General features: G+C 53.2%; 2 protein-coding genes and 1 pseudogene across 6 annotated transcripts in view; 2 read left to right on the forward strand and 1 right to left on the reverse strand.

Annotated features, from left to right (window-relative positions):
* Vps39 (VPS39 subunit of HOPS complex) overlaps nt 1–4217 on the forward strand; it is a 50484-nt gene extending 46267 nt beyond the window's left edge. For both annotated transcript variants that reach the window (XM_021241657.2, XM_004861639.4), the window contains 4 exons: nt 369–518; nt 672–806; nt 1050–1141; nt 2314–4217. In XM_021241657.2, the coding sequence (XP_021097316.1) occupies nt 369–518; nt 672–806; nt 1050–1141; nt 2314–2389 (453 nt within the window). In that variant the 3' untranslated portion in view covers nt 2390–4217. The remainder of the gene's footprint in view (nt 1–368; nt 519–671; nt 807–1049; nt 1142–2313) is intronic.
* Nucleotides 4218–4407: 190 nt separating this feature from the next.
* Nucleotides 4408–20404, forward strand: Pla2g4f (phospholipase A2 group IVF). 4 transcript variants are annotated; one of them, XM_021241659.2, is made up of 20 exons: nt 4408–6542; nt 7423–7495; nt 7962–8098; nt 8179–8307; nt 8729–8769; nt 9031–9073; nt 9474–9540; nt 11396–11565; nt 11674–11787; nt 11979–12016; nt 12219–12354; nt 13916–14052; nt 14270–14498; nt 15389–15503; nt 15717–16040; nt 17200–17394; nt 17604–17770; nt 18526–18712; nt 18936–19160; nt 19252–20404. In XM_021241659.2, exons 1-19 carry the CDS (start codon nt 6432–6434, stop codon nt 19154–19156), a joined length of 2634 nt encoding a protein of 877 aa, XP_021097318.2. In that variant the 5' UTR covers nt 4408–6431; the 3' UTR covers nt 19157–19160; nt 19252–20404. The 4 variants fall into 4 exon arrangements, with proteins under 4 accessions (XP_021097318.2, XP_012933812.2, XP_021097317.2 ...); XM_013078358.3 differs by having other exon boundaries at nt 15717–15854; nt 15933–16040; nt 18936–20404; XM_021241658.2 differs by having other exon boundaries at nt 18936–20404.
* Nucleotides 20405–24687: 4283 nt separating this feature from the next.
* Nucleotides 24688–26136, reverse strand: LOC101717827 (putative arginine--tRNA ligase, mitochondrial pseudogene; annotated as a pseudogene).
* Between the last annotated feature and the right edge of the window lie 1379 nt (nt 26137–27515).

Consider the following 27515-nt stretch of genomic DNA (forward strand, 5'->3'; position numbering starts at 1 on the left):
CAGTGATGAATGTAACTGTATTTTATACCTAAAATGTACCAATAAAGTTAATGGGAAAAAAAAAAGGTTACCAGGGTCTCAGCTTTTAAAGCCAAAGAGAATGAGCAATCTTTTTCAGTTATTTTGCAATGTTAGCATTTTACAAATAGTGTAAAGTTAGAGAAATATGAGGCATTTCCTCAGGGGAAAAGTCTTTGACACCCTCACTTGGCTGTTTGAATTATTAAAATTTTAGAAGGTGGAAATGATGAGTTTTGAACATTTCCCATGCACTGTTGCTGTAGACCAACTCCCCTAACCTTCAGGCGTGTTCAGCCTGGCAGGGTCACCGTCCCCTGATACGCGTGACTTATATCTGTATGAGACAGGTGTATCTGTCCCTGCTTCGGATGTACCTGTCACCCCCCAGTATTCACTGTCTCGGGCCAATGAAGTTGGAGTTGCTGGAACCACAAGCCAACCTCCAGGCCGCCCTGCAGGTCCTTGAGCTGCACCATAGCAAGCTGGACACCACCAAGGTCAGACAGCGGTCCTCAGGGCTGTGGGACCCTGGGTGAGAAGGAAGGGGAGTTGGGAGGGGGACCGGGGCCTGAGAGCTCTTGGGCTCTGAGTCTTCTGAGTCTCACTGCTGTTCGGCCTCACCCCATTCCCACTTCTGCTCCTCTCCCCAGGCTATCAACCTTCTGCCAGCAAACACTCAGGTTAATGACATCCGCATCTTTCTGGAAAAGGTGTTAGAAGAAAATGCACAAAAAAAACGCTTCAATCAAGTGCTCAAGAACCTCCTCCATGCTGAGTTCCTGAGGGTATGGGCCTTCCAGACTCGAGGGCAGATTTGTTTCCTAGTGTGACAGTTTCCACATGGTCCGTCCCCAGCAATGCAGAGCTTTACGTATGTAGGCAGTGTAGCGCAGGCTGGTTCAGCAGCCAACTTGACATTTAACTGAACGTGTTCCGGCGAGGAGAACACCCTGAGGGAGGAAGTGACCCTGACCTCTGCCTTCCGTTGTATACATAGGCATGGAACTTCTCCCCAAACTCTCTTCCAGGTACAGGAAGAGCGGATTCTGCACCAGCAAGTGAAGTGCATCATCACAGAGGAGAAGGTGTGCATGGTGTGCAAGAAGAAGATTGGGAACAGGTGAGGCACTCCGCCCGGGCCACAGCTTCGGGGCATGATGGGCACACTTAGGGGAACCAGGAGGAAGACACAGCTGCTAGCTGTCCTGCTGCCTCTGCTTCTTGAGCCTCGAGAGGGTGGGCCATGCTGTCTGCCCATAGTGGGCTTGAGAATTTAACACATGGCATGTATGCTGTGGGGCTCTTAAATTCTTTCACCAAGGTCCAGGGATTTAACTTAGTGGTTTCGCTGCCTGCTGCGCAAGCGCAAGGACCCAAGTTCGATCCCCAGTACCCCCCCCCCAAAATTATTGCACCAAGAGATCTTTCCTTTTGACAGCTAGAAATAATGATGTAGCTGTTGTGTGTGAGAGACTCATGTGGGCAAAACGTCCTTATTTTTTAAGGGTGAGTCTCTGAAGGAACATAAGGAATCTTTCAGTCTGCTTGCTGTCTCCTAACTGGAGTGAGCTCCCGAGCCAGCGCCATACTGTGCTAAAGCCTGTTCCATAGTCAACCCTCTCTCCTTAAAGGAGCAATTTGTCCTTTTTTGAATGGCTAGAATACTTTCCTTTTGAAAGACCCTACTTGCTGTCCTTTGTTAGAATTAGTCTGAAGCTGTGGTCTTGAGCATTATTAGCCTCCAGTGAGCCAGGACTGAGCTAGGGACTACCCGCTTTGCTTTGTGCTGCTTTTGTGTGTGTGTGTGGTATTGGGGATGAAATGTGAGCCTCATGCATGCTAGGCAGGTACTCTACCACTGGGCTCCACCCCAGTCTGCACTGGATATTTAATAAGAAATATCCCCCCTCAACACTCAGAGTAAGCTCAAGTCCTACCTGGGCTGTGTGGTTAGACCCTATCTCAAAATTTTAAAAATAATTTTAAAAATTAAAAACATTTTTTAAAAAAAGCCTGGGAATATAGCTTAGTGGTAGGGAACCCCTGGGTTCAATCGCCTAGTACTGGGGAGGGGCGGGGGAGTATCCCCCCACACTTGAACTTTGTGCAGCTTGTCCTCTATTCAGTTCCTCACAGAGATGGTGGCTGGGAGCCTACAGCCCTTGGGGCAGCTGTCCCTTGGGCTCAGGGTGGCCTGCTTCTGGGTGGTTCCCAGGTGCAAAGCCTTCACAGTCTCTGGGGGAGGAATCTGCCAAACCCACCCTCACTCCTGAGTCTTTTCCCTCCCCACAGTGCATTTGCAAGATACCCCAATGGAGTGGTTGTGCACTACTTCTGTTCCAAAGAGGTAAACGCAGCTGACACCTGAGCCCAGCGTCTGAGCATGTGGCAGTGGACAGCGTGGCTATATCAGAAAGGGGACGGAGCAGCCAGCCTGAGAGTCAGGGGCTGCCACCACAGGTGTCACCCCATTTGACACTACTGGCTTCCTTGTACCCTGGAGCATCTCTTGACTTAATTAGACTCGTGGTCTGACCTTGCCGGCTTTTTACTAGAAAAAGATTAGTTGTACTTTATACCATCGTGTTGCGGGCACTTCCAGAGAATCCATACCTGCTTGGACCAGAGACCACCGTCTTGCCTTCGAGTACCACTTACCTGGGAAAGGAGATTCCTCCGAATGTCTTCGCGCTGAGTTGTTCACTAGAGTTTGCTGAGAGTTGCTTCAGCATGACTGCCTGGAGAGACCCGCAGGAGGATGGAATCGGAGGCCCTCCAGCCTTGCAGTCTGTGTCCTACCCGTGCTTTCTCCGCGGGAACTGTGCCCTGTGTACCCCGAGGACTCCCTGCTTATCTCTTCGGTTGTCATTCTCTTTTTGCTCCTCGCTGTTTATCTTTCCCACTTTGTCTTTCCTCGCGACACCACCCAGGCTCTTCTGCTCCAAGGATACGAGGACTAGCTCATATTTAAATGAGGCAAAGTGAGAAGCACGAGGGAGTCTGGGTCCCCGCGAACACACTGCAATGCTCAGATACATTGTGGTCAGGGCCCTTCGGCTGTGCACTGTCTGCCTGGAAGCTTAGAGGAGCACCAGTGTGTGCCCAGGAGAGGACCCTGGTGCCTCCCCATGGGGAACTGGCTGCCACGGCACAGGGTATGTGGCTTGAGATGTGTCCTTCGGAGGCATCTGCTCCTGCCTCACCCCTCAGCTGCTTGAGCAGGTCGCTTAGCCTGTGGGAGTGGAGTTCTCTGGGCTTTGAATGCCTTGCTGAGTTCCAGTGGCTCCAGCCCTCTGGCCTTGCAGCAGGGCCTGGCCCTTACTCTTGGCTTTGTTCTGTGAGGGTCAAGTAATGGCACTGAGATGGCGCAGGAAGATGGATCCTGGGCACACTGGGAATGGCCAGGTCGGGGACTGACAGTGATGTGATCCTGAGCATGTTTGTGAAGTGTCCAGGGACAGCAGAGACCAGGGCAGGTGGCAGGCAGGGCCTGTGGGTCTACACAGGAACTTAGCACCAGCTGCATGGGGCTCATGGGGACCCTGCCTGCTAGGGGTGTACGGGTAGGGCCTGGCACAACAGGCTACACAGGGCATGCAGCCTGCATTCTGTCCTCCCCAAGCCTTGTGTGCACTTGCAGTCTTCCTGCCTCGATGCCTTTAAGGGCAGTGAGGGTAGTGACCTTGCCCAACACTGGTACTGCCCAGTAAGCCTGGCCTTGACATACTGAGGCCTTGGTAAGCGCTGTGGGCTGACCCACTGGGTGTGAGTGGACGAGACTGCTCAGGGCAAGCTCTTAGAAAGGTCAGAAGAGACCAAGGGAGCACATGAGCAGCGTTCACAGCCGTGGGGCCCTGCTCAGGTCCACAAACCCTGTGGAACAGCACCACAGCCACCCTTGAGGAACAGCGCTGCCATGGCCCCAACAGACTGAACTTGCTCCATGAAGCCCCTGGGGGCCCCGCGGCAGGGCTGGAGCTTCCCTGCCACGAGAACCCTGCCTTCCTGGCCTGCTGTGCTGTAGCTTCCATCTTGTGACCTGTGTTTGACACAACGAAGAGTATGTTCTCTTTCCACCCTGTTTTCCCAGACTGTGCTCTTCCTTCCCCAGAGACCTGGAGGAGTTGGAGACAGGCTTCCCACAGCAAGTGCTAACGGAGCTCTCACGACTCTCAAATAAACATGACCGAGAGGAAGCTGTGTCTGTTTGGGTCTCTTTCCCCCTTCCATAGACTCCGATGAAAATGACAGTGAAAGGATAGCAATCTAGCTCAGAACAGAGAATGAGCTAACGACTAAGGAAGGAATCACAATAATACTCTGTCCTGTCAGTCTCTGCTGACCACTGCGGCAGGCGAGGCTGTGGGCTGATGAGTTGGCAGCACGAGTAGGGAACATTTCCATTGTCACAAAGTTCTGGATAATCCAGGTTGTCTCCCTGCCACTTCACACAGCAGGACCTAGTGTCTCTTGTGGCCATGATGGCTAAGAGGGCATGTGTAACTAAGGGTACCTTCTCTTCTCCAGGACACAATACCTGACACCCCCAACTTAAAGGAGGAGAGGTTTATTTTGGCTCATAGTTTGTAAAGGTTTCAGTCCATACTCCACTGGCTCCAAGGCGGTGGCATGGCAGAGGAGAAACAGCTCATGGCAGGGTAGCAGGAAGCAGAGAGAGAGAGATCAAAGGAGGAGCGAGATGGACCCTTCCAGGCCATGCCCCAGTGACCACCTCCTCTGACCAGGCTTCCAAATGGCAAATAGCTATAAACTCATCAGTGGGCTAATCCACAGATGAATATCCTGCCTCCACGGTTCAGTCATCTCCAAACAGCCCTTCCTGTGAGTGCATGAGGCTTTGGGAGGACATCTGTATAGGAACCATGACAGTATGCAAGGATATGGAGTTGGTAGGAGCGGGGGACCCAGGGACATTTGAGAAGTGGGGAAATACAAGCCCATTCTGGCCAGTTCCAAAAGGTGATGTGTCCTCTTTCTACTGTCCCCCTCTTGATCTGTCTGTGACTGTTGAGGTTTCTCTGGGAATGAAGACCATCTGTGACTATGAGTCGTGACTTTAAGCATGGGGCTTATGACTTCAGGAGAGCAAGGCACAGCCCGGGAAGAGCTACTGTCCATCGGAAGCCTGGACTCAACCTTGTTCTGGCACCAGCTAACCCGCCCTCCTGTTGTGAATCTAGGAGTGACCTCCACGTTGTTCTCAGACCCCACCAGTGAGACTGGATGCCACACACATCCTAGTTGTGGCTTCATGGACCAAATTAAGCAGAAATGCTCTGCCTCGAGTCCTGGCCCCTGGCAGTTACCCTTCAGGTTCTGTCTGAACCCGTCCAGTTGGTTCATTTTGGAGTTGAATCATCTTTCTGGATGTTGTCCTTTCAGCCTCCAGTGCTAGGTCTTGAGGAAGAAAGTGGAGCTGACTGGACTGGTTCTTGGGTGAAGACTTGTATTTCCCTAATATTTCACTGCCCCAGAAGACCTGTCTCAGGCACCTAGATGGTTGCAGTCCAGAGAAGGAGTCATCACATATATCCAGCATGGGGTGTACAGTTGCCCAGAGGACTTGAAAGCCTGTATCTCTAGCAGCTCGAGGACAGGCAGGTCTGCCTTTTACTGCTCTTGTTGTACCCCCTAACCATGTCCCTGCCTCTTCCTGAGCCCCAAGGTGTTTCCACTGACCCACAGAGAGCCTCGTCAGACCCACAAGGAACCATGAGGCTGTGAATGTCTGGTGAAGGTGAACCTTCTAGAGTTTGCAATGATAACAAACAGCCCACTGCAACACATGTGCCATAGGTTGGCCACCACTTGGTCTACACAACAGAGGTGACCCTCCGCCTTTGCTGTTCAGGATGTAGTACAGGTCTGGCATGCAGCAGGCGCTCAGTGTTTGGGGGATAAACAAGGGAGGCCAAGAGAGACAGAAAACATTTTGGAGTCCAAAGGAAGCCCTGCCCCTGAGATGGAGACTGAAAGGTTAGTTTTAGGCCTTGGGGGCAGCTGGAGGGCAGTCCCTGCTACAGCACTTCCTGGTTGGAAATAGGGTTACCTGGGCTCTCTCCCCCTACTCACTAAATGGGACCGTGGTGGTGGGGGTGGTAAAGCTCTCAGGTGTCTGTTTCCCAGTAACCAGGGGCTGGGCAGGGGAGCCAGGGTGCTAACCAGAGACTACCGGCATCTTGAAGAGGGCTTGAGCTGCCTCCTGTCTGAGAAAATCAGGCTCCAGCCACTTCCTGGAGAATATCAAACCCCACCTCCAGCCCTGAGTCCTGGCTGCTCCACCTTCCCCACCCTAGTGCTACCTGTCAGACCTGAGCTGCAGTGAATGTAGCTAGAGAGCTGGTGGCCGTGGAGAACTGAAGGCTCTGCTAAGAACTGCACTGCCAGCCATGCTTGGGGATCTCTGGGCAAGGTGGCTGGCAGGCAAAGGGCTGCCCCTTCTAGGTGCAGTGGCACTGCCGAAGAGAGAGAAGAGGGCACCTCAGCAGAGGCACGGGCAGGTAAGGGACTGATGCTAAGGGGAGACATGGACTGGAGAGTCCTGGGAGCTGCAGTCCTCTGTGAGGATGGAGTCCCCCCCCGACACGGGATGTTGACTTGGAGTGGAACCTGTTTGCTCCAGACGACCTGGCAGAGCTTAAGTTAGATGTCGGCCAGTGGCTTGGCTCTTGAAAAGAATGTCCCCCACCCCAAGTAAGAAATGGAGAACAAGGCATGTGACATTTGCCTTCCATTGGCTGTTTTTGCTAGGAGTGTTCTAGCCTGGGTATAGAACCCGCTGTGAGAGAAGGAATAGGAGCTTGCACAGGTGGGGAGGAGAGTCTCACTTCCAGGAGGCTGTGTTCCGCTGTTATCACTCCTGAGTCCAAACTGCATTCTCCTCAGTGACTCACCAGACCAGTACAATCTGGTGACTCCCGACTTCTCTTGCCCTGCCCACTGCTTTCTGTGCACCTTCCAGCCTTGGTCAGGCAGCCGACTGGGGGCAGTGGGCCACCGCTTTCTCTTCATGTTCAGTGTCTGTAAACACATTACCCCAGCTCTCAAGCTACCGAAGGACCACTCTAGTCTGAGGGCAGCTGAGGTTTGTGGTTATGATAACCATGATCTGTTCGGATAGCTCATGATGGAGCTTAGACTTGAGCCCAGGCGTGACAGATTCTCGGGTCCAAGCTCATCAGCAATCCTGAGCCCCCAATGCCTGGGCTGTGCAAAGGCCTCCCAGGCCCAGACCTTCTGGCTCATTGACATCAGTGACCTTGGGCTAAGCTGCTGCTCTGTGATGGACCAAAGGGAGATTAGAGCTGGGAACCCTGGAGGAGGGGGCCGGCCCTCACCCCAGCTTCCGGGAACCGAGTCCCTGGTGTTCTGTTGTTTCAGCGGGAAACCCACCCATACTATGACCTCCAGGTGAAGGTGCTGAGGGCCAGAAACATCCAGGGCACAGACCTACGTGAGTGACCCTTTTTTCACGTTCTCCCCTCATTCTCCCTAAGGGCTTGAGGGCACATGGGGGGGTGTGCCGTGGGCTGGCGCTGACCTCTGCAGGGGGCCGCTGTGCAGTGCAGGCCTGGGCCTGGGAGGCTGGCGCTGTGCATGTGTAAGGCCAGCTGTCACATGGCCTCACCTGCTTTCCAGGAGCTTCCAGGCTGGGGCTCTTGTCGGGGAGAGGGTTTTATTGCCTCAAGCAGTTTCTGGGAACCACTGCTGCCACGCAACAACGGGGTGCTGGTCACTGCAGAATTTCTGCTCAGTTGCATGGAAGGTGTAAATGGTCAAGATGAGAGCAGAGACTCCCCCCATCCCGTGTGGCAGGGACACATGTCCTCACTGGACTGCCCCTTCTCCTCTGGCTCATCCTCCTCCGGGAAACCTTTTTAGCACTTAGGCTTGAGGCTGATCCCCCCCAACCCCCACAGTGTCCAAAGCCGACTGCTATGTGCAATTGTCGCTGCCCACGGCATCCCCCAGCCCCGTCCAGACAAGGATGGTAGCTAACTGCAGTGACCCTGAATGGAACGAGACCTTCTGCTACCAGATCCATGGTGCCGTGAAGGTGAGGGCCGCCGAGGGGCCCAGCTGTGGTGGGACAGGGAGCCTCTCCAGAGTGCTGATCTCCCACTGCTCTGCTCCCAGAATGTCCTAGAACTCACCCTGTATGACAAGGATGTCCTGAGCAGCGACCAGCTGTCTCTGCTCCTGTTTGACCTGAGAAGTCTCAAGCCTGGCCAGCCCCACAGACACACCTTCTCACTGACCCAGCAGGTGAGTCACCTGTGCTGACAGCAGCCGAGCTCTTGGGAGACCGGCCCAGGGCCACCAACAGGGCTGGGGCCATCAGCACAGGATGGGCTTCCCCGGCTGCCCCTCTTCCGTCCTGCACTTCTGACCGTGTGACCCTTTCCCTTGAATACCGCTGCCCTGTGTGAGACCAAACTGTGGGCCGGTGGAGGGCACTGGGTTTTGTCTGCCCCAGTCCTGCTCAGTCCTGTGTCTAGAACAGCGCCTGGCACATGTTTCTAAATGAACAAAGCTCTGCACAGAAGAGCCACTGTACCATGTGCCCAAGTGAAGCCACGGCATCTCCTCTTCTAGTCCTTGGAGTCGAGCAGGGTCAGGGCAGGGACAAATCCCTGGGGCTTTGGGAGCCTTTAAAACACTGGCATTCTCTGCTCCACCTGTGTAGGGCTCCCAGGAACTGCAGGTGGAGTTTGTTCTGGACGAGAGGTGAGTCCAGGAGCCCAGGGCCCTCCCACTTGCTCTGGAATCCTGGAGGCTCCCATCTGTCAGTCACCAGGTCCTGTGCTGGCCCTGGAGGCCTGGCCTCAGAAGGCACAGTGAGGCGAGGTCTGCTCAACCATTTGCATGTTGACCAACAGACCCTGACCCCGACCCCACCATGCCCCCAGGCTCTTCCAAGGGCTTTGTCACATTATTGTGACCATGACGAGGGAGCCTGATGGCCCATGAGTACTTCCTCCTTTGCAGCCAGGAGCAGGCACCTGAGGTCATCACCAATGGAGTCCTGGTGGTGAGTGGGGAAGGTCTGGGGCTGGGGTAGGGAGGAGTCCCTGACAGAGTCCGTGGTGCATCCTGCCTCTTAGGGACACAGCTCTGCTCAGGGAGATGCAGAGCCATAAGCTGCCTTGACCCTGGCTGCGCAGCCCAGGCCCCAGGCTTCTGACCTGGTGCAGAGCACTTGATTCCCTCTGTGCCCAGGCTGCCTTGATTGCCAAAGATGCCACTAGTAGGGTCCCACACCCCCCTTCTCCCCAGGGCCTGGGAGGGGACAGGGTACAACCTTGGTCTGACCCCAAGGCCCAGGCCCAGGAATGGCTGTTTCTACTCCTCCTCGCTTCCCTCCATCCTGGTCCGGACCCTGCCAAGGGCCCTGTGGGCTGGCTGGCTCCCAATGCTTCTGCTTTTCTCAGGCTCACCGCTGTCTGAGAGTCCATGGCACCCTCGAGGGAGACCGGACCATCCCCCAGCGAGAATATGGTGAGCTGCTCAAGCCCTTGATCTTGCGTGCTCTCCTGGGGTTGGGGATGCGAGGGGCCGTTGGGAGCTGTGATGTCAAAGAAGAGGGACTAGGGAGGAAGTGCTCAATTCTGTCACTCTCAGAGCTGAGCAAAGATAGAATGGATTGCATCTAGAAGTAGGGAATTTCCTGAATACTTCCTGTCCCCGGAAGTATTCAAGTATAAAGACTGCACCTGTCCAGCTATGGCTCTAAAGCAAACGCACACAAACCCTGTGGCATCCAGGAAGAAGCACTTATTTAGCCCACGTGTCTGGCAGTCAGCTGGGGCTTGGCTGATTAAGACAGGGTTGGCAGGGGTGGCCTGGATCCACTCCGTGTGTCCCACCCACATGACCAGGCAGACTAGCCTGGGCCTGTTCTTAAGGCCTCAGCAGAGGCGAAAGAGAGCAAACCCAACTGAGCAAGCACTTTTCAAGCCTTTGGTCACATCTTGGCCACTCGTATGTTAGTGGCCCCAGCAAGTCACGTGGTTGAACTCCAACTGGGGGGACACAGAGTGTAGTCAGCTTCTTTAGTGGGAGAGCCGAGGTCACATGGCACAGTGTGGGATACCACGTGAGGGAAGTGGGGCTATTGGTGCAGCCTGCCGCCGAGGGTGACCACTCAGGAGGCGGGACTGGATGTGGGGTGACCGAAGCCACGTGATGGCCATGCCGCCTCCCTAGGCCGAGCTTGAGCCTGTGGGCTGAGCACTGCCCCGATGCTGTGGAGCACTGTGTCGGCACTCCCGTCTGTTTGGTCTTGTAACCCTCCCAGAGCCCCTTGGGTTGGTGCAGTCACTGACCGTTTACTTCACGCGACCAAGGCTCCAGGAAGCACCTAAGCGGGAGCCAAGCCCAAGCCCAGGAGTGTCCGCTGTGTGGCCTGCCCTCCTCCACAGTCTGCTGATTTCCTCCTGACGCTGGGTCCCCACTTGCCCGCCTTTCCCCACTCCCCGTCCCAGGCTTCTGCCAAGTCTCTGGTCTCAGGCAGTTCGAGGAGGGGCTGCAGGGAGCGGGGCTCCATCTAGATCTCCCCAGAGGAGGCTGCCGCTCTGGGCTCTTCAGGTCACTGTTGCTCCTGTGCTGTTTGGAGCCTGAGAGTCTGCTGGGAGGCTGTCATGGTCCCCTCTGCCTGGATCCCATTTGCAGCCTTTTCTCTCTGGGGCCTGTCCTGGCCTCAAAAGCTGCTGGGAAGCAGGGCAGGGTGTCCTCTGTTCCTCACCAGCACACAGGCCTGGTTCCTTGCTTCTCCCCAGGATGTGTACTGTCCTCTAGCATGGGCCACCTTCCCCTGCTTGTCCTCAGTGGAATTCTCTAGGCACCCACGGATCCCGTTCTGCCTTTGACCTTCTCTGCCAGCTCCCTGCATTCCCCTGAGGTCTTCCTTGTTTAGGAAACACTTGTTTTCTTCCTGGCCATAAACCGCCTTAGGAAATGAGCGCAGAGCTTGAATGGGGACAAGAGACAGAGGAGACTGCCAGTTGGAAACTGTGATTAATGTAATGAATAGATGATTAATTGCACATAGTTCTATATTACGCATTGATACAATTTCAAAATCACCAGCCCCATAGGCTACTGGAACAGCCTGTTTCTACTCCTCTCCCTGCCTTCCTCCTTCCCTAGGTATTTGTGTGTTTCCCACCCCCTCTTCTGGGGGCGCCATTTCTGACCCCAAGAACCTCCTCAGTGTTTGCTGTGGTCTGAGTCCCAGAGTGAGCAGGGAGATAAGAGCTGTAGGTTCCTGTCCGGGGCTGTTGCTGTCCTGGGTACTGCTGTCCTCAGCCCACACAGCCTCTGCTTTGCCCCTCTCTGGGCCTTCTGCCCTCAGGCTCCAGGCAGGTGGAACTGGCAGTGCCTGGGGCCTACGAGAAGCCGCAGCTCTTGCCCCTGCAGTGGCCTGAGGAGCCAGGCCTCTCGCCAACCTTCACCTTCCATGTGAACCCTGTGCTGAGCTCCTGGCTGGACGTGGAGCTGAAAGAGAAGCTCAGGGTTCTACAGGTGAGCGGCCCAGCCGAGGGTGGGAGGGACGGTGGAGCTCTCCAGCCCAGGGGCCCCGAGGCACCTTTTCGCTCATTCTGGGTTGCTCCTTGGGGGTCCTCTCTGCAGAGCGGCCCGAGGGCTGAGTTGGAGCCTCAGACCAGCAAGCTGGGCCAGGGCAGCTTCCTGCTTTCCTCTCTGCCCCTGGGCCGGGAGGAGCGGCGCCTCGTGGGCCTGGGGGAGGTAAGGCTCTCTTTAGGTGCCAGGGACCCCTGTCTGACATGTGACCACCAAGAGAGGTGGGGGCGGGCAGGATCATTCCCCGGGGCCTCAGCCATTGGGCCAGAGGGGAAGCAGTACGGGCCATCGCGGGAGGTGGTTTCCCTGGAAGGATCCAGCTCTGCACGCTCAGGGGTGGGGCTGCTCTCTTTTAGGGCCAGGAGGTGGCTCTGTGGGTGAAGGCAGAAATGAGGTGAGGTGGGCTTCTGGTGGGGGACCTCTGGGGGCTGGGCGGGAAGTGTGCTCTGGGCTCAGGCCATGGAGGTCCTCTCCTCTCCCTGGGGTCTCTCTGCAGGGGTCCAAAGAGTGGGGTCTGCACCTGTGAAAACTGGGCTGGGCTGAGGTCCCCCTCTACTGAGCATCACCTAGTGTCCCACCCTGTCCCTCCGAGGCAGCTCTGGGGACCTGGACTTGCGCCTGGGCTTTGACCTCTGTGATGGTGAGCGGAAGTTCCTGGTCAAGAGGAAAGCAGTGGTGGCCCAGGCCCTGCAGCAGGTGCTGGGGTTGAGTGAGGCTCCTCACGGTGACCAGGTATGGGAAGGAGGTTGCTGGGACCAAGTCCAGCCCATCCCCCAAGGGGAAGTGTGTGGCAAGAGGTGACAGGAAGCCTGGAGGAAGCATGGGGAGCAGAGGAGGAAGCGAGCAGACCTGTTTGAGACAGGCCTGCCGAGGAGAGTCAGGGCCCTGCCCTGGCCCGGGCAAGGGGCGGGTGTCGGCGTGGGCCGCCATGACAGAGCATCACAGGCCAGGTGGCCTCGGCAGCGGACGTTTATCTTCTCCCCATTCTGGAGGCCGGAAGCCCAAGGTCATGGTGCTGGCAGAGTGGGTTTCTGATGAGGCCTCTCCTCCTGGCCTGTAGATGCCACTGCTTACTGTCACCTCACCTGGCTTCTCCTCATGTCTGCGGTGTGAGGAGAGGGAAGTTCTCCGGTGTCTCTTTTCTGATAAGGACACTGGTCTTATGAGATCAAGGCCCTACCCTATTACAGCACTTGATGTTCATTACTTCCTTATAGGCTCTACCCCCCAAAACAGTCACACTGGGGCTTGGGGCTTCAACAGATGAGTTTGGAGAGGACACAAAGTCCCTAATCGTGCCCAAAGGGATTTGGAAGTAGATGGGATTTTTGGCCTGTGGGATCCCTGGGCAAAAACACAGTCTGTGGCCAGGAGGCAGGAGGAGGAGATGCCGAGAGGTGCCTGCGTGGGGCCAGGAACAAGCTGGTGCTAACCCTGGCAGCAGTGTCCTCAGAGCACCTGCAAGCTGCAGGCCTGGATTGCTCATCCAGTCAGCACGCACTCACTCGGTGCTGAATCTGCTGTCTTGTTCAGCTCCCTGAAACAACAGGGCTCCCAGGGAGCATTCTGTAATACAGAAGAAAAGGAGAGGGCAGAGGACCCAAAAGTCTGGGTGCAAGGAGGCAGCCCTCTGTGGGAAAGCTGATCAGCTAAAAGCCTTCAAATCTGGTCCTGTTAGGCTTCTTTGACCCTCAGGAGGACCCCAACTTTTGAGCACCTCTCATGTCTGGGCTGCTAACTGCTCTTCATTTAGCTCAGGGGTTCTCAGCTGGGACAGTTTTGTCCCCCACTTCCGAGGGGATATTTGTCAGTGTCTAGAGTATGTTTTATGCTAACAGCTGGGGTGGGGGAAGCAGAGGGAGGCTATAGGCACCCACTGAGTAAAGGCCAAGAGTGTCGCTAAATGTCCTGCCACACACAGGATGGCACCTCCCAAATGATCCAGTCCAAAGTAGCCATTCACCAAAACAAAGGGTTTTTGGTGAATCAAATACATGGTCTTGCAACAATGGTTGAGAGCCATCTCTGGAGTTATACTGCTTATGTTTTGTTTTGTTTTGTTTTTTTGGTGCTGGGGATCGAAATATACTGCTTATGTTTGATAGCTCATCACTTACTAACATTATAATCTTGAGTAACTTTCCCATGGCTCAGTTTCCTTATCTGTAAAACAGGGGTCTTAGGTTGCTGTGAGGATTCAATCAAAGATATGCATAAGGCTTTTATAACAATATCTGGCAGGGATAGGCAATAGTGTGCAAGTGTAAGCGGCTGTCATCATTGCTGTGCCCAGGTCCCTGTGGTGTCTGTGCTGGGCTCTGGGGGTGGAACTCGAGCCATGTCTTCCCTGTACGGCAACCTGGTGGGGCTGCAGGAGCTTGGCCTCCTGGATGCTGTGACCTACCTGAGCGGGGTCTCTGGGTCCACCTGGTAAGTGGGGCAGGGTGCAGAGGGAATGCAAGTCCTGAAGGGCAATACGTGTAACCTGGAGATCTGATGGAACCTTGGAGGTGGGTCTGGGTGCCTGCTTCCGTGGGGGTCAGGGGTCAGCGTGCAGGGCAGCAGGTGCAAGTGTGTGTGGTAGGGAGGAGTTCCTCAGCCCCCTGCGCCTCTCATTCCCCGGCTGTGCTCCCTTCTCTCCTCCCAGGTGCATCTCCACACTCTACAAGGACCCAGCTTGGTCCTGCATGGCCTTGCAGGGCGCCATTGCACGTGCTCGGGCTCGGGTCTGCAGCAGTAAGATGGGGGCAATGTCCATGGAGCAGTTGCAATACTATGCTCAGGAGCTGGGGGCCCAGGAGAGGGAGAGCAGCGGCCATGGGGCGTCCCTCATTGACCTCTGGGGGCTCCTCATCGAGTATTTTCTGAACCAGGAGGTGAGAGACGAGCAGCAGAGATACCCTCTCTACCCTTTCCACAGCCCCAGTTTCCCATTTCTGCCTCATTCCTCCGGCTAAAATAGGAGACTTGCAAAGCTGTCCTGGAGGGCTGAGCTGCCCCGGGGGAAAGGGAGGCACCAGGGTGAGCTGACACTGCTTCACCTTTTGGGCTCTGAACCCTGGGGAAGAGGAGCCAGCCACAGTTCTCAGCTTTCTGCATAGTAGGATCTCCTGCACAGCTTTTCGTGTTTTTCTTCCCTTTTTATATTAGAATGTGTTTGTGATACATAATAAAAACTTTCTTCGAGAGGAATGGGCACATGTACATATTGCATCTCTTGATCCTCTTTCCTTCCTCTTCCTTTCCCCTCCCTTCCATCAAAACACCCGTGCCTGAACTCTCCTTCCAGAACTGGTGTCGGTCGGTCTCACTGGCCAGCGGCATCCTGACCCATGCCACCAGTGCTACTTCTAGAAATGCAGGCCCAGCCAGTCTTCCGCAGTAAGGTTCAGAACTGCAGGGCTCTCAGTTGTGGGTCACCAGTGACTTCTCATTTCTAAGTAAAGAAGCAACACTTTCTTAGATAAATGAGACCAGTTTTTCAAGGACTCTTTTACTATGTCTGCCTAACTCCTGTGAATTCTGATACACTTTCTTGGAGGGAAAATGGGGGGATGGTGTCCCCAGAGACCCTGGAACAGTAAAAACCAAGTGGCCTTACTCTGCTGCAGCTTATCCCTCAGAGAGCTGCCCCTGCAGCCGTGGCCTTGACAGCTCAGGGTCTCTTATGGACTCACCACATCCTCCAGGGTCCTGACCCAAGACCATGGGGATAGGGTAGGGCAACTCCCCAGAGTTCAAGCTGCCCCCCTTCTCTCCTGCCCAGGAAAATCCTGCCAAGCTGTCTGACCAGCAGGAGGCAGTCAGCCAGGGTCAAAACCCTTACCCTATCTACGCCGGCATCAACGTCCGCACCAACCTGAGTGGGGAAGACTTTGCAGGTGCCTGGGGCCGAGACGAGGAAAGATATGGAAGGGATGGTTGGCAGGAGGTGGTTGAGGTCAGACCTCAGGTCCAGGTGGAGGTGGCTGCAGATGGGGGCCTTAGAGCACAGGGGTTGCTGCCTCCTGTCCTTGGCGTGACAAGTTTCCTGTTCCAGCAGGAGGGCCCTGGTGGGAAGCCTCTCGTGATTTTGCCTTCATTTGGGCCCCCAGAGTGGTGTGAATTTACTCCGTATGAGGTCGGCTTCCCCAAGTATGGAGCTTATGTTCCCACCAAGCTCTTGGGCTCCGAGTTCTTCATGGGGCGACTGCTGGAACTCCGGCCTGAGCCTCGCATCTGCTACCTGCAAGGTGAATGTAGGCCCGAAGGCTGGCACAGGAAGTGTTGTGGCCAGGCCCTGACGTTAGGGGCTCTGCCTGTCTGCTCAGGTATGTGGGGCAGCGCCTTTGCAGCCAGCCTGGACGAGATCTTCCTGAAGACCGCTGGCTCGGGGCTGGGCTTCTTGGACTGGCACAGAGGCAGCGTGAACATCACCGGTAAGGGCAGAGACCCCCAAACCGTGCTCACTTGCCAACACTGGGGTCCTGGCAGAGAGAGGAAGGATGGGAGAGGGGCTGGTGAAGGACTCAGCTGTCCTGAGGAGACTCTCTGTAGCTTAGAGTCTCCAAATGCCTGGCACAGTGGAGGCCCACATCCAAGTTCTCCATCGTGGCTCCAGTTAGATCATTCAGTTAAGGCTCCGGATGTTCTCACCCTATTTGGGCCACCCTTCAGCTTGGTTCTTGACAGGCCTGTGAGAGCCCAGCTGCACAGATCACCCTTCTCACCTTCCTTTCCTGGTAACTTTCACTGCTCTCTTAAGACATAGTTCGGATATCTGTCGTTCCCACTCCCCCCTTTAGGCTGATTGGGACTTAACAGCATGGTCCCTGAGGACTGCAGGCCACTTCGTGTTGTTATGATCCTTTACCTCTTTCTATGGCCACCTCCCCCTTCCAAGCAGGCTGTGAGCTCAGCGCCAGTTCAGGCCCATCCCCCTGTGCCTCCCTCAAGTTGTATAGGCAACCAAAGTGGGGAAGAGCAATTCTTTATTAAATAGTGTCATGGGCCACTTCCAAAATGTGACAGATGCTTTGAAAGGAATTCTGTGCTGGGAGCATAGAAAAACATAACCCCCGTCGCCATTGGCAAATCTAAGAATTTTAATGATTCCTTAATATAATTAAGTATCCTACTGTAGTTCATTAAACTGTAATACATTGGGAAGCTCAGAACCCAGCAAAATACCGTCTTTTGAGCCACTCCTGTTTGAAGGAGGAAGCGCCTTAGTTTCTTTTCTTTCATTTTTGTTTTCATTTCCCTTTTCTTTCTCTTTCGTTTTCCCTCTTTTCTTCCCCTTTCTTGACTTTCTGAGACAAGGTCTTGCTGTGTAGTCCAGGCCAGCCTTGAACTCACTGTGTTGCCAACTGGCCTGGAATATTCGATCCTCCTGCCTTAGCCTCCTGAGTGCTGGGATTACAGGTGTGTGCCACCAAGCCCAGCTCCTACATCTTTAATATTTTTTTAAAAAGGAGATTCTGTGAGGCGTGGTTGAGGTCTAGAGGAGGAGGAGGAGAGGTGCAGGGGGAGCACAGTGTGTGGGGGGCTTCCCTGAGGCGTTCCCTGCTCACTGTATTTCACTCCCACCCCACCTAGATGAGTGCCCACAGTCCCAGCCTCATGACCCCTCACGGCTGCGCACCAGGCTCTTCACCCCGCAGGGGCCCTTCTCACAGGCTGTGCTGGACATGTTTACCTCCCGCTTTGCTTCCACCCAGAACTTTAACTTCATGCGGGGCCTCTGCCTGCACAAGGACTATGCAGCCTGCAGGGACTTCGTGGCTTGGAAAGGTGGGGACTGCCTCGGCTGTGGGCTGGCCTCCTGCCCCTGGCCACTGGGCCAGCACTGCTGTGGGTGTGCCTGCGGCGGTACCTGTGGATGCTGATGGGGAGACTCTATCCCTGTGCCAGAAGTGGGAGAGCCCAGGCTGGGGGTCTGCAGGGAGAACGCAGGGAGAGGGGACGCTGGGAAGCCGCCACATGATCTGCATGACTTGCAGGCACACACCCGGACGCCCTCCCCAACCAGCTCACACCCATGCGGGACGGCCTGTGCCTGGTGGACGGAGGCTTTGCCATCAACTCTCCCTTCCCGCTAACCCTGCTGCCCCAGCGGGCGGTGGACCTCATTCTGTCCTTTGACTACTCCCTGGAAGCCCCTTTTGAGGTACAGGGGGTGGGGAGTGGGGAACTCTGCCAAGGGTCCAGGCCTAATGTTTGGGGTCACCCTTCTGGCTGGCCTGGATTCTGCTCTGTGGCCAGTGCCTTCCGGTTGCTGTTGTCTGTCCAAGTCTCCCAGGTGGAAGAGTTTCTGGGAGGATGGGGGGCCGTAGGCACAAGAGGCTGGACAGAGTCCTTTCACGTCTTCCAGCCACTCTTCAGATCTGCCCATTTGTGATAGGATTCCTCAATCCCATCTGGTCCTGCTGTCCTTTGTCACTATGGTAACAACAGGGCCATCAGGTCCCTTCAGGGAGACTTCAGCAGTGACTCCTTCCAACTCTGTCAGGCACTGACCGTGCCACTCAGTGTAGATTCTGGTCATGGTGCTGGACCAGCCCTTCCTCCATTCTCCTGGTCCTCCTGGGCCAGTGAGTACCCGGGATTGGAAGCTGATAAAGGCTTGTCCAGCGCTGACCTGGCAGCCACTGTGTCAACCTCATGAGATTGCAGGGGGCCCCCAACAGGGAGCAGAGTGGGGTCAGAGGAAAGGCTGTCATGAGGAGGAGTAGCAGTGGGAGGGGCTCTAGGGCCCTGGTTATGGCTGATCTCCTGTTCTCCCTGATCTCCCTGTCTGTGTCTGATGAGTGAGGCATGTGGCCATAGTCACCTGCCTATGCAGAGGCAGAGCCAGTGTGAAGCCAGGTCTGTGAGAGTCCAGGGTGGAGGAAGGCAGGGCCAGTAGCTCCCATCCCTGCCCAGGTCTTACAGATGACAGAGCAGTACTGCCTGGACCGAGGACTCCCCTTCCCCAGGATCGAGGTGGGCCCCGAGGACGTGGCTAAGCCCCGTGAGTGCTATCTGTTTGCTGAGGCTGAGGACCCTCAGGCCCCCATCGTGCTGCACTTCCCACTTGTCAACCGCACCTTCCGCACACACCTGGCCCCAGGTGAGAGAAGCAGGCTGGTAGTGCTGGGGTGCTATCCTGGATAGTGTCAGAGTGTGCCTTCTGGGGGGCCTGAGCCGAATGCCACTTGCTGTCCCCTATTTCCTGGCCCTGGTTGTGCATGTGGGTCATCTCCTCCAGATGGGCCTGAGGGCTGAGATGTGGGAGGGGCCTAGGGCTGCAGCTGGCTGGAAGTTCCAGAGTGCTGCAGCCTGCCCCCCACCAGGTGTGGAGCGGCGAACAGCTGCGGAGAAAGCCTTTGGGGACTTTGTCATCAACGGGCCAGACACCCCCTATGGCATGATGAACTTCACCTATGAGCCCAAAGAGTTTGACCGCCTGGTGGCCCTGAACCGCTACACCATTCTGAACAATGCAGAGACCGTGAGGCTTGCCCTCCAGCTGGCTCTGCAGCGGCGGCAGACTGCGGCGAGGGCCCAGGCCTGAGCAGGTGGGACTACAGGACAGAGGGGAGATGCAGGGCTCAAAGCCAGTGCCTGCTGAACAGGAAGTGGTGGGCTCTTCTGCTTCTCCATCTCCAGCACCTGCCCTGAAGTCTTCCAGGCCCAGAAAGTCTTGCAGACCTGCAGCTTGGCTTCGGGACAAGGCCTTCTCTTGTGTTTCTTGGAGAAGATGGGGCAGTACATCCCTCTGGGGCTCTAGGGATGCAGGGCCAAAGAGGGCAGTGTCACCACAAGGCCCTCACGGACCCAGAAGGCCCTTGGTGCAGGTGCTCAGAGCCTCACTGAGGTGTGAGGTGCCTTCTCTCGGTGAGCACTGAAATGCAGCTGCCATGCTTTCTGTAGTGGCATTGGAACTCTGCCTGCTGAGCTGGATTTTGTGCTGTCAAGAATAAAGAGGGCCATGTGGCTCGCCAGCCTGTGTCGGTGACTCCATGTCCTGCTTCTGACTCTCCTTCACCTTCTGGTCCCCTGACCCTCCTCTGAGCTCACGGCCTTCCCTCCTCAGCCTCCTGATGCTGGTGGTATGACCTGGCTGGTGGTATGACCTGGTGGTATGACCTGTCCTGACCAGGCCCCAGCTGGGTTTGCATAGTGCTCTGCTCTCTAAACTCGGGCCACATTCTGTGGTCACTTGTGCAGCCGATGCCTCGTGGAAATACAGTCCCACTGCTCCCAGGGGTTAACAGGCCACACTGGAGGGAGCACCTATTTACCAGTGGCAGGGGGAGTGAGAACCTGTCCATTGATAGCAGACTGGGTTCTGCCTCTTACAGACGAAGCTGCTGATGACCTGTGCACACCTGTTTCCCTCTCTTCTGCTGTCCCACAATTCCTGGCCCATTTGGGGACCCTCCGCATACTGCGAGCCTCTCCAGTGTGGGAGGATTTCAGACCTGAAGAGAAGATCTGTCTTGGCCAACCCCTCTCCAGCCTTGTTCTCCTCACCCTGTCCTGCCCTGGTGCTGAAGACCTGGGCCCCAACAGCACCTGGGCTGGGGCCTAGTGGAAAGTCTCCGGGTCATGGGAGATGTGCTCTTGACCTGGATAATGGACCCTCAGTCTCTTCCTTGTCCTTTCTTTTGCTCCTGGCAAAAGGTGAGCAGTGAGGTGAGTGGTTGTGTCCTACCACCTGCTCCCACTGTGATGTTCCTCCTTGCTCAAAACAACAGGCTACCCGGGCATGGACTGGGACCTCCAACACCATGAGCCAAAATAAACCTTTTCTCTGCAAGTTGATTACCTCAGGTAATTGCCGTAGTGACAGAAAGCTGACTAACTCATATAGATATGGATTATATCTAGAAATATTTATAGATACTTGTATATACTAAAGTATTTGTTTGGTCAATGGTAGGTCTCCCACCACCTCAGCAGCTATTATGTGTAGTAGCTGCCCTCTTCCGATGGTGCCTGGCCCCTCCCCTGTGTGACGTCGTGCCAAGATGGCTGCTCCCACCAAAGAACAAGCCCTTCTTCCCAGCATGCCCCTGTTCCCACCTAGAGAGTAACCTAATACTCGCTCACCTCCTACCACCTAGTGACATCACCGGCTCCTCCACTCCCTAGTCACTACCTCACTCAACCCCGCCTCTGCCCCTACAAACCCCACCCCAGTCTCTATAAAAGGCTCTCCCTGCCCCATCAGTGATTTGTTTATTAGAGTCTTAGTTTTTAGGCCTTGGTGCTCCCTGAGTTGAGAGCTCACCACTTAGAGCCTTGACACTGTCTCTGGTGCTCCACCCTGTGGCATCAGGCTGTGCCTGGCTTCCTTGAGAGCAGAGGACAGTGGCTTCTGTCTATTTGGGCAGGGGTTGGGGAGAGGCATGTGGGTTGATTTTGAGATGGGCTTTGGCGGATTTGTGGGGTTTGTGAGTCTCCCTGGCTCTTCACCATCTGACTCAGAGGTGGGCCTCACTGGCTGCACCCCCAGGGAGCCGGCTCTGCTGATCCACTGTAGGGCACACTCCTCACCCACCACATGGTACCCACCTGGACCTGGCCTGGGCTTCTGCAGCAGGCCCGGGCATCCCTTTGCCTGTCCATCATCTGGCTTTGGTTGGTGCCCAAAGCCGCCTCTGGCTTTTCCTGCTACCCACTGGCATCTCAGGACCTCTGTCATTTCATCTTCCCTCTCTTCTCTGGCTCCCTAAACACTGCTGGGATTATTCGGGGATAACTCCAGGCCTCTAAGAACCTGTAAAAGCTGCACCTCCCCTCTCCATTTGTATTACCATCATTTGGTTCCAGACTTTGCAGGAGTTTCAAAGTCAGTCTGAGTCTTGAGATCACTTGTTTTCTGTTTGCTGTGCTTCTTTTCCCCTGTCCCTTTCCTGCTTTCTAATTGTATTATTCTGGTTTTCACTGGTGTCAGGCAATAATGGAAGTGGGCTACTTTATAAAGAAAAGAGGTTTATTTTGGTTCGTGATTGTGGAGGTACCCATGATTCAGGCTACCCCACCAGTGACGGCCATCTTGCTGGCAGAGTCCTAGGGAGGGGGTGTGGTGCAGAGGGTCACACAGTGAGACACAGGGACATGTGTGTATGTGTGTCTTCCTAGTCTCTCCTTATAAAGCCACCAGGATTCCACGTTGGGGGTTTCACTCAATGATCTTCTCTGGTTTCAGTCACAATGCTGGGGTCAGATTTAAGTTTCCATCTCCTTAATGCCTCACACTGGGTATCATTTCCCAAGCTGAAGCTCTGGAGAGCCACAGCACTGACACAGCTGTCCCTTCCTGTCCTCACCCTTCTGGTGCCCTGAGGGTCACACATTCTGTCTCTAGGACCCTGAAGTCCCTCCTATTGATCTCGTTTGTGCTTTCTGTGTGTCCATGCGCATCCGCTTAGGATGTGCTGCAGGGTACTTTTTGAGGCTCTAAGAAATTATCTGCTCTTCATTGTCTCTTTCTGGAATTCCTACTACATGGAAATATGAATATCCAAATCATCGCTCTATATTCCTTAACTATAGGGGACAGGGAGAGGGGACATTACTAGAACCTCTGTAGCAAGTCCTCATCTTCTGCTAGCCACGGCAGCACAAGGTGAATTAATTTATTAGACAGGAAAGATAGAAGAAATAAGTCTTAGAGAAGAAGCTAAGCTTTGGGCCCGATCAGTGCTGTTCTGGGCAGCAAAGACAAAACCCCCTGAGCTTGCCACACCTTTATTCTGCGCATCAGGAGAAACAAGTGTAACAGATGATCAGGGCAGAGAGTTCAGTACATCCAGAGAGTAACAAATGTAAAAGGTTACAAATGTAAACTGGAGCGGTGTCTCAACATACCATAGCTGGCCTGTGGGCAGGAAAACTAGGCCTAATCAAGTGATTTTTCCCCACAGATTATGTAGAATTGCTCCCGACACCTAACTTGCCTTTCGCGCATTCTATCTTTTCACTGTGCTGTGTTCTGGAGGATTTTCTTAGCATGATTGAATTATTTTCCAGTTCATGGATAGGATCTTCGCCTGTGCCTTCTACCTGTCTTTTGGAGTTTTCTGTTTACCTTTTTTTTCCAGTACTGGAGATTGAACCCAGGGCCGTCACAGTGAACTACGTGCTCGGCGTTTTATTTTCTATTTTTAAATTTTGAGACAGGGTCTCGTTAAGCGACTACATGGCCCAGGCTGGGCTCAAACTTGCAATCTTCCTGCCTCAGCCACCCTGGAAAAGATTAACTAGCACTACGTGTGGACCATGCTGAGCATGGTGGCCCGAGGGCGGGTGGCCTCAGCTCTGGCGATTATTATTTTACACTTGATACTAATGCTCCCAGCTGGGAAGCTACCCATCTGGTCCAAAATGACCTGGTCCTCATCATATTCCACTCCCTGGTGGGTGCGTGCAGAGCAGCCTGACCCAGGCTGGGGATGCTGCTGCCACATGGCCAGGGCAAGCGTGGCTGGTGTGTGGCGGGAGCAACCAGTCCTCTGGTCTCAGCCCTTCCCTGGGCTGGGACAAGGGCCCTCATGGGAGCCAACTGGAGGGAGTTGTCCCAAATCTCACAGATCACCACCTCCCTGTGGTTGGAAGGTGCAGTGGGAGTTGGAAGGTGCAGTGGGAGTTCGGGCTGCACGGGACTGGCAAGTGCAAGTCTATCGTGTGCTCGACTGGGAGATGAGCGGAGAGGAGACGGAGTGGAAGGGGTGGAGACAGGAAGCCCTAAGAGGCTGCCGGGCCTTGAAGGCGAGAATGGACAGAACGTGTCTCTCTGTGGTCGGCCCTGATGCTGGAGGCTGGCCCTAGACTAAGAGTGAGATGGTGGCAAGGGCAGAGCTGCAGAGGCCGGAAGGTCAGTGCTCTGCCAGTCCATGCGCTGCCTGCCTCTTGGCTCCCAGCACCCCTTCTACACTGGTGCCCTGTGAGGAACGCAGAGTCCTTTATGTTTCTCCCATGTAGGGGTTGGAGAGAAAGATTCCCCTGCCCTTTCCAGGGGGATGGGTCCTGGGCATGGTGGGAAAGCAGCTGGCAGGAGCCACTGAGGCCAAGGGCCCAGACAAGGTCCTTGCAGCCTGAGCCTCTCAAGAGGGCCATCAGAGAGTCAGGTCCAGGCCCCACTGCACACCGACATCACCTCTGCTGATGGCACTGCAGAGAGTGGTCTGGATCTCTCTGAAGCCCCACGCAACCCTCATGGTCTGAGGGACCTGTGTCTACCTCCTTGGGTGCCAGACTCCCCTGCTCCTGAGCTCACCTGCACCCCAGCTGCTGACTGCCGGCTTCCTAAACTCTGGAGTGTGGCCTGCTACATGCCCCACGCCTGTAGACCAGTGCTGCCCTGGCTAACCCGGAGGGCCCACCCGCCTGCTCCAACAGGGTAGCCTTTCTGATCGTCCTTCCTCGGGGACTCTTTCTCAGATCTAGGGACCCTATGAAGTCTCTTTTGGCTCTTATGTCTTGCGGCTATTTTTTTTCACAGTTCATAATTCTTTATATTAAACTTGCCCTATATATTAAACTCTCTCTGGGACTGGACCTAGACTGCTAAATTTCCCCTACTGTATAGTTGGAATTTTGCTTTCTTGGCTAACATGAAAAAAAAAGTTTATAGGTTATCATAGGACCATCTCATTTTGCCCGTCAAATAAGCACACAGTTTCTGGAAGAATGACACAGTAAGAAACCTCAAACCAGAGTTTAAATTGTCATCCTTTACCTGAATTATACCATAACTTTTTGAATTTAAAAAGACTTCAGTTTAGAAATATGTAATTAAGTACCTTTTGGTCATAAAATTCACATAACTTGTAAGCAGAAAGATTAAGGAAGCTGAGTGTGATGGTGTGCACCTGTACTTTTAGCTACTCAGGAGGCTGAGGAAAAAGGATTTCTTGTGCCCAGGAGTTTGAGACCAGCCTGAGTAACAAATGTAACACAGGGAGACTGTTTCAATTAAAACAAAAACCAAAAAGGATTAATAAGTCACTTAAACTTAGTAAAATATACTAGCACAAATAATAGTTTATATTCTAATCTGAACCCTAAAGCACCTATAAACAAATAATTGAATTTACTTAGCATTTTAATCTCTTTTAATGAGAAATCACATCCTACATACAGGTGTTATTCCAAGAAGTTTCATTCCATTGGCTAGGACATAACAGACAGCTTTGAAAAGATGAAGTCTGGCCCCAGCCACTTCAGGAGGACCATCTTTTATTTGGAGTGTTTTATGTCCCACAGCTGCAAGATGACTTAAGAGTTAGCAGGTAACTGACCATGTGCCTGGGTTGAAGGTCCTGAGGCAATCTATGAAGCACCTCATCAAACCTGAGAAGATGCTAGAGAACTGAAACAGATTGTGCCTCTTGTAAACAAGAAGTGTTGAAGTCATTCAGATAACTACAACCAAAAGTCTCTTCCAAACTGTGGAGGCAGCATGCATGTACCACAGGAAGACTCCTGTGTCCCCACCACTCTGGAAAACACGATCCCAGCTGAACTGATAGTCAGATAAGAGCAAACTTCTGAAGTCCTGGATAATAATGCCACAAGCCTGACCCTCTCTGCAGTCTCCTGTGGGTTCTCAAGTTCTTTAGTTGTCTTAATGGAAGCCATGTTCTGTAGCATCTTTAGTTGAATCTCATTTAAGACATCTTCCAGAAAAGTGACATCTCTGCAGGTCTTCATTCCCCACACTACTCCAGAGGGCACATGCTGGCACCTTTCTGCCCAGTCATATCCCATGATCTTCAGCATTTGGAACCGTTGCTGAAAATGCTTTCGTCACCCTGTGTCTGCCACATAAATCATTGTATCAAAATTATATCTGTCCGTTCGATCTATAGCAGCTGCAAGGTCTCTTGTTGCATAGAGAGAAGTCCCATCACTTCGCATTTCAGTACAAATTGAAGAGGGGTCACCATTCCCAGAGAGATCCACTATAGCAGTTCCTTTTATTGTTTTTTGTAGTAGTCCTTTACTGTCCAGCAACTTTAAGACTTCTTGAGATTTTTCACGATAAAATGATTCTCCTGAATATTCATCAAAGTATATTCCTAGGCACTTGTAAATTTGAATGTACTCTTTAATGCTCAAGTCTCGCAATCTTTGCCCCATGAAAGTGCTTGCATGTCACCCAGTTCCAGTCGCTGGAAGAACTCATGTGGCAATTTTGCTATATTTTTATCATCTGCTGCTTCTTTATTAACTTGTACATAAACTTCAAAGAGGTGCTGTAAAGGATTGGAGCGAAGTTTTTCTTCATAGCCGAACAGTGGGAAGCCAGTCCCCAGAAGCCCAAACTGCATGCGCCAATTCCCAAGGTAATTTATTCTTGTTACTTGATGTCCTAAAGCTTCTTTGAGATTTGCTATAAAATTTCCTGAATTCAACGATGATCTTCCTCTGGGGAAGACCAGAGAAAAGTTCACTTTTTAATCCATATTTTGAGCCATCTTCAGTTGCTTGTGGTAGCACTGCCTTTGTTAATATCCTCTGTTTATTTTGAAATTTATCATCCCTGGGCCAGTGCTGATCTCGCTCACCACTGAGTCCCATTTAAGCTTCTCTGCCAGTCTCTTGGCTTGGACTTAATTATCTGATCTTGAATGGTCATTTCTGTTTTCCAATAAGGAATCCAACAGAAAGTTGAAAATCAGCTATCTCTCTGACTGGCAATGGACCTGCGGAAGCCTCATGCCACATCTTGCTCTGCAAGAGAGCGGTAGCCTGCTGGTCCTAGGCCTCGCTCTGCCCATCCTCCTCTGCTCTTTAAATTTCTGATTCTTCATGTTAGTCATCACCATGACCATTATTTTTATAGTCAGTCTTTAAGTTACCACATCTTTAATGATCTTAGCTATCAGGACATTTTGCATGGCATCCTCTGTTCTATTTCCTTCTTCCTGGAGTAATTCTTTACAAGTGGCTGGTTGGGGTTTGTGGTTGTATACCTGCAGATGTTGTTGAAATGGTAAGTGCTTCATTTAGTACTTAGTCTTAGTAATCTTTGGTCTGTGTGTAATATTCTCAGCTGACAGTTTTTTCCTCTCAACGTTTGGAAGATATTTCACTTTGTTCTGGTTTCTACTACCGCTGTTGAAAAGCCTGCTCCAGCCTGATTGGCAGGAGTTGGTAAGCCAGTTGTCACTCTTCCTCAGAGCTTTTAATATTTTTTCTTTATCTTTTGTTTTCTGTGTTCAGGATGAATATTTCTGCCTTCAGATGATTCCGAATAATTGCTTATAATTGTGATAGCTGGTATTTATTACTAGCTGTGCACTAGCCACTGTTTTGAGTACTTTACCATGTTAATTCAGTTCATAGCCCCAGTGCCACTATTATCTTCGGCAATTTAAGTATCTCATCCAAGTCACACAATAGTACATGTTGAAGGCAGGATTTGAAGCTAGGCTTTTCCCAGGGCTTCTCATGAACTTCATGGGACTCCATGAATTGCTTTTCTTCTTCAGCCAGTTGTTATTTGGTTTCTGAGACTTGTAATTGCAAAAATCCTGGCTAATCCATTTGGCAACTGGATGGATGTTATGGCTACTTAGGGAAATAGGAAATGCAGAAGAAGAAATTTCATTTGGAAAAAGGCACAGCGTGGCATTGTCTCATTTAAGAACCTGTTGAATGTCTGACTGGGAGCAGGAAGTCTCAGAACCAGCTGAGGAGCTAGCTAGTGCTGCCCTTCACCTAGTTCCTGTGGCTGTGACCCCTCCTGGAGCAGCTGCTGAAGGAAAGAGCTGACTGACTCCAAGCTTTGGTCTGCAGCAGGGGGTCCCGAAACCCCTGTAGAGGGGCAATGAGCTGTGAAGTGTGCTGTAAGTGGGGTATTGTTAATGACAAAACATCCACATTTTCAAATAATTTTCTTTAAAAGTTTAATTTTA

This window comes from Heterocephalus glaber, unplaced genomic scaffold (assembly GCF_053883595.1).
Source record: "Heterocephalus glaber isolate CG9 unplaced genomic scaffold, H.glaber_assembly_v1.0 deba00000809, whole genome shotgun sequence".
Lineage (NCBI taxonomy): Eukaryota > Metazoa > Chordata > Mammalia > Rodentia > Bathyergidae > Heterocephalus > Heterocephalus glaber.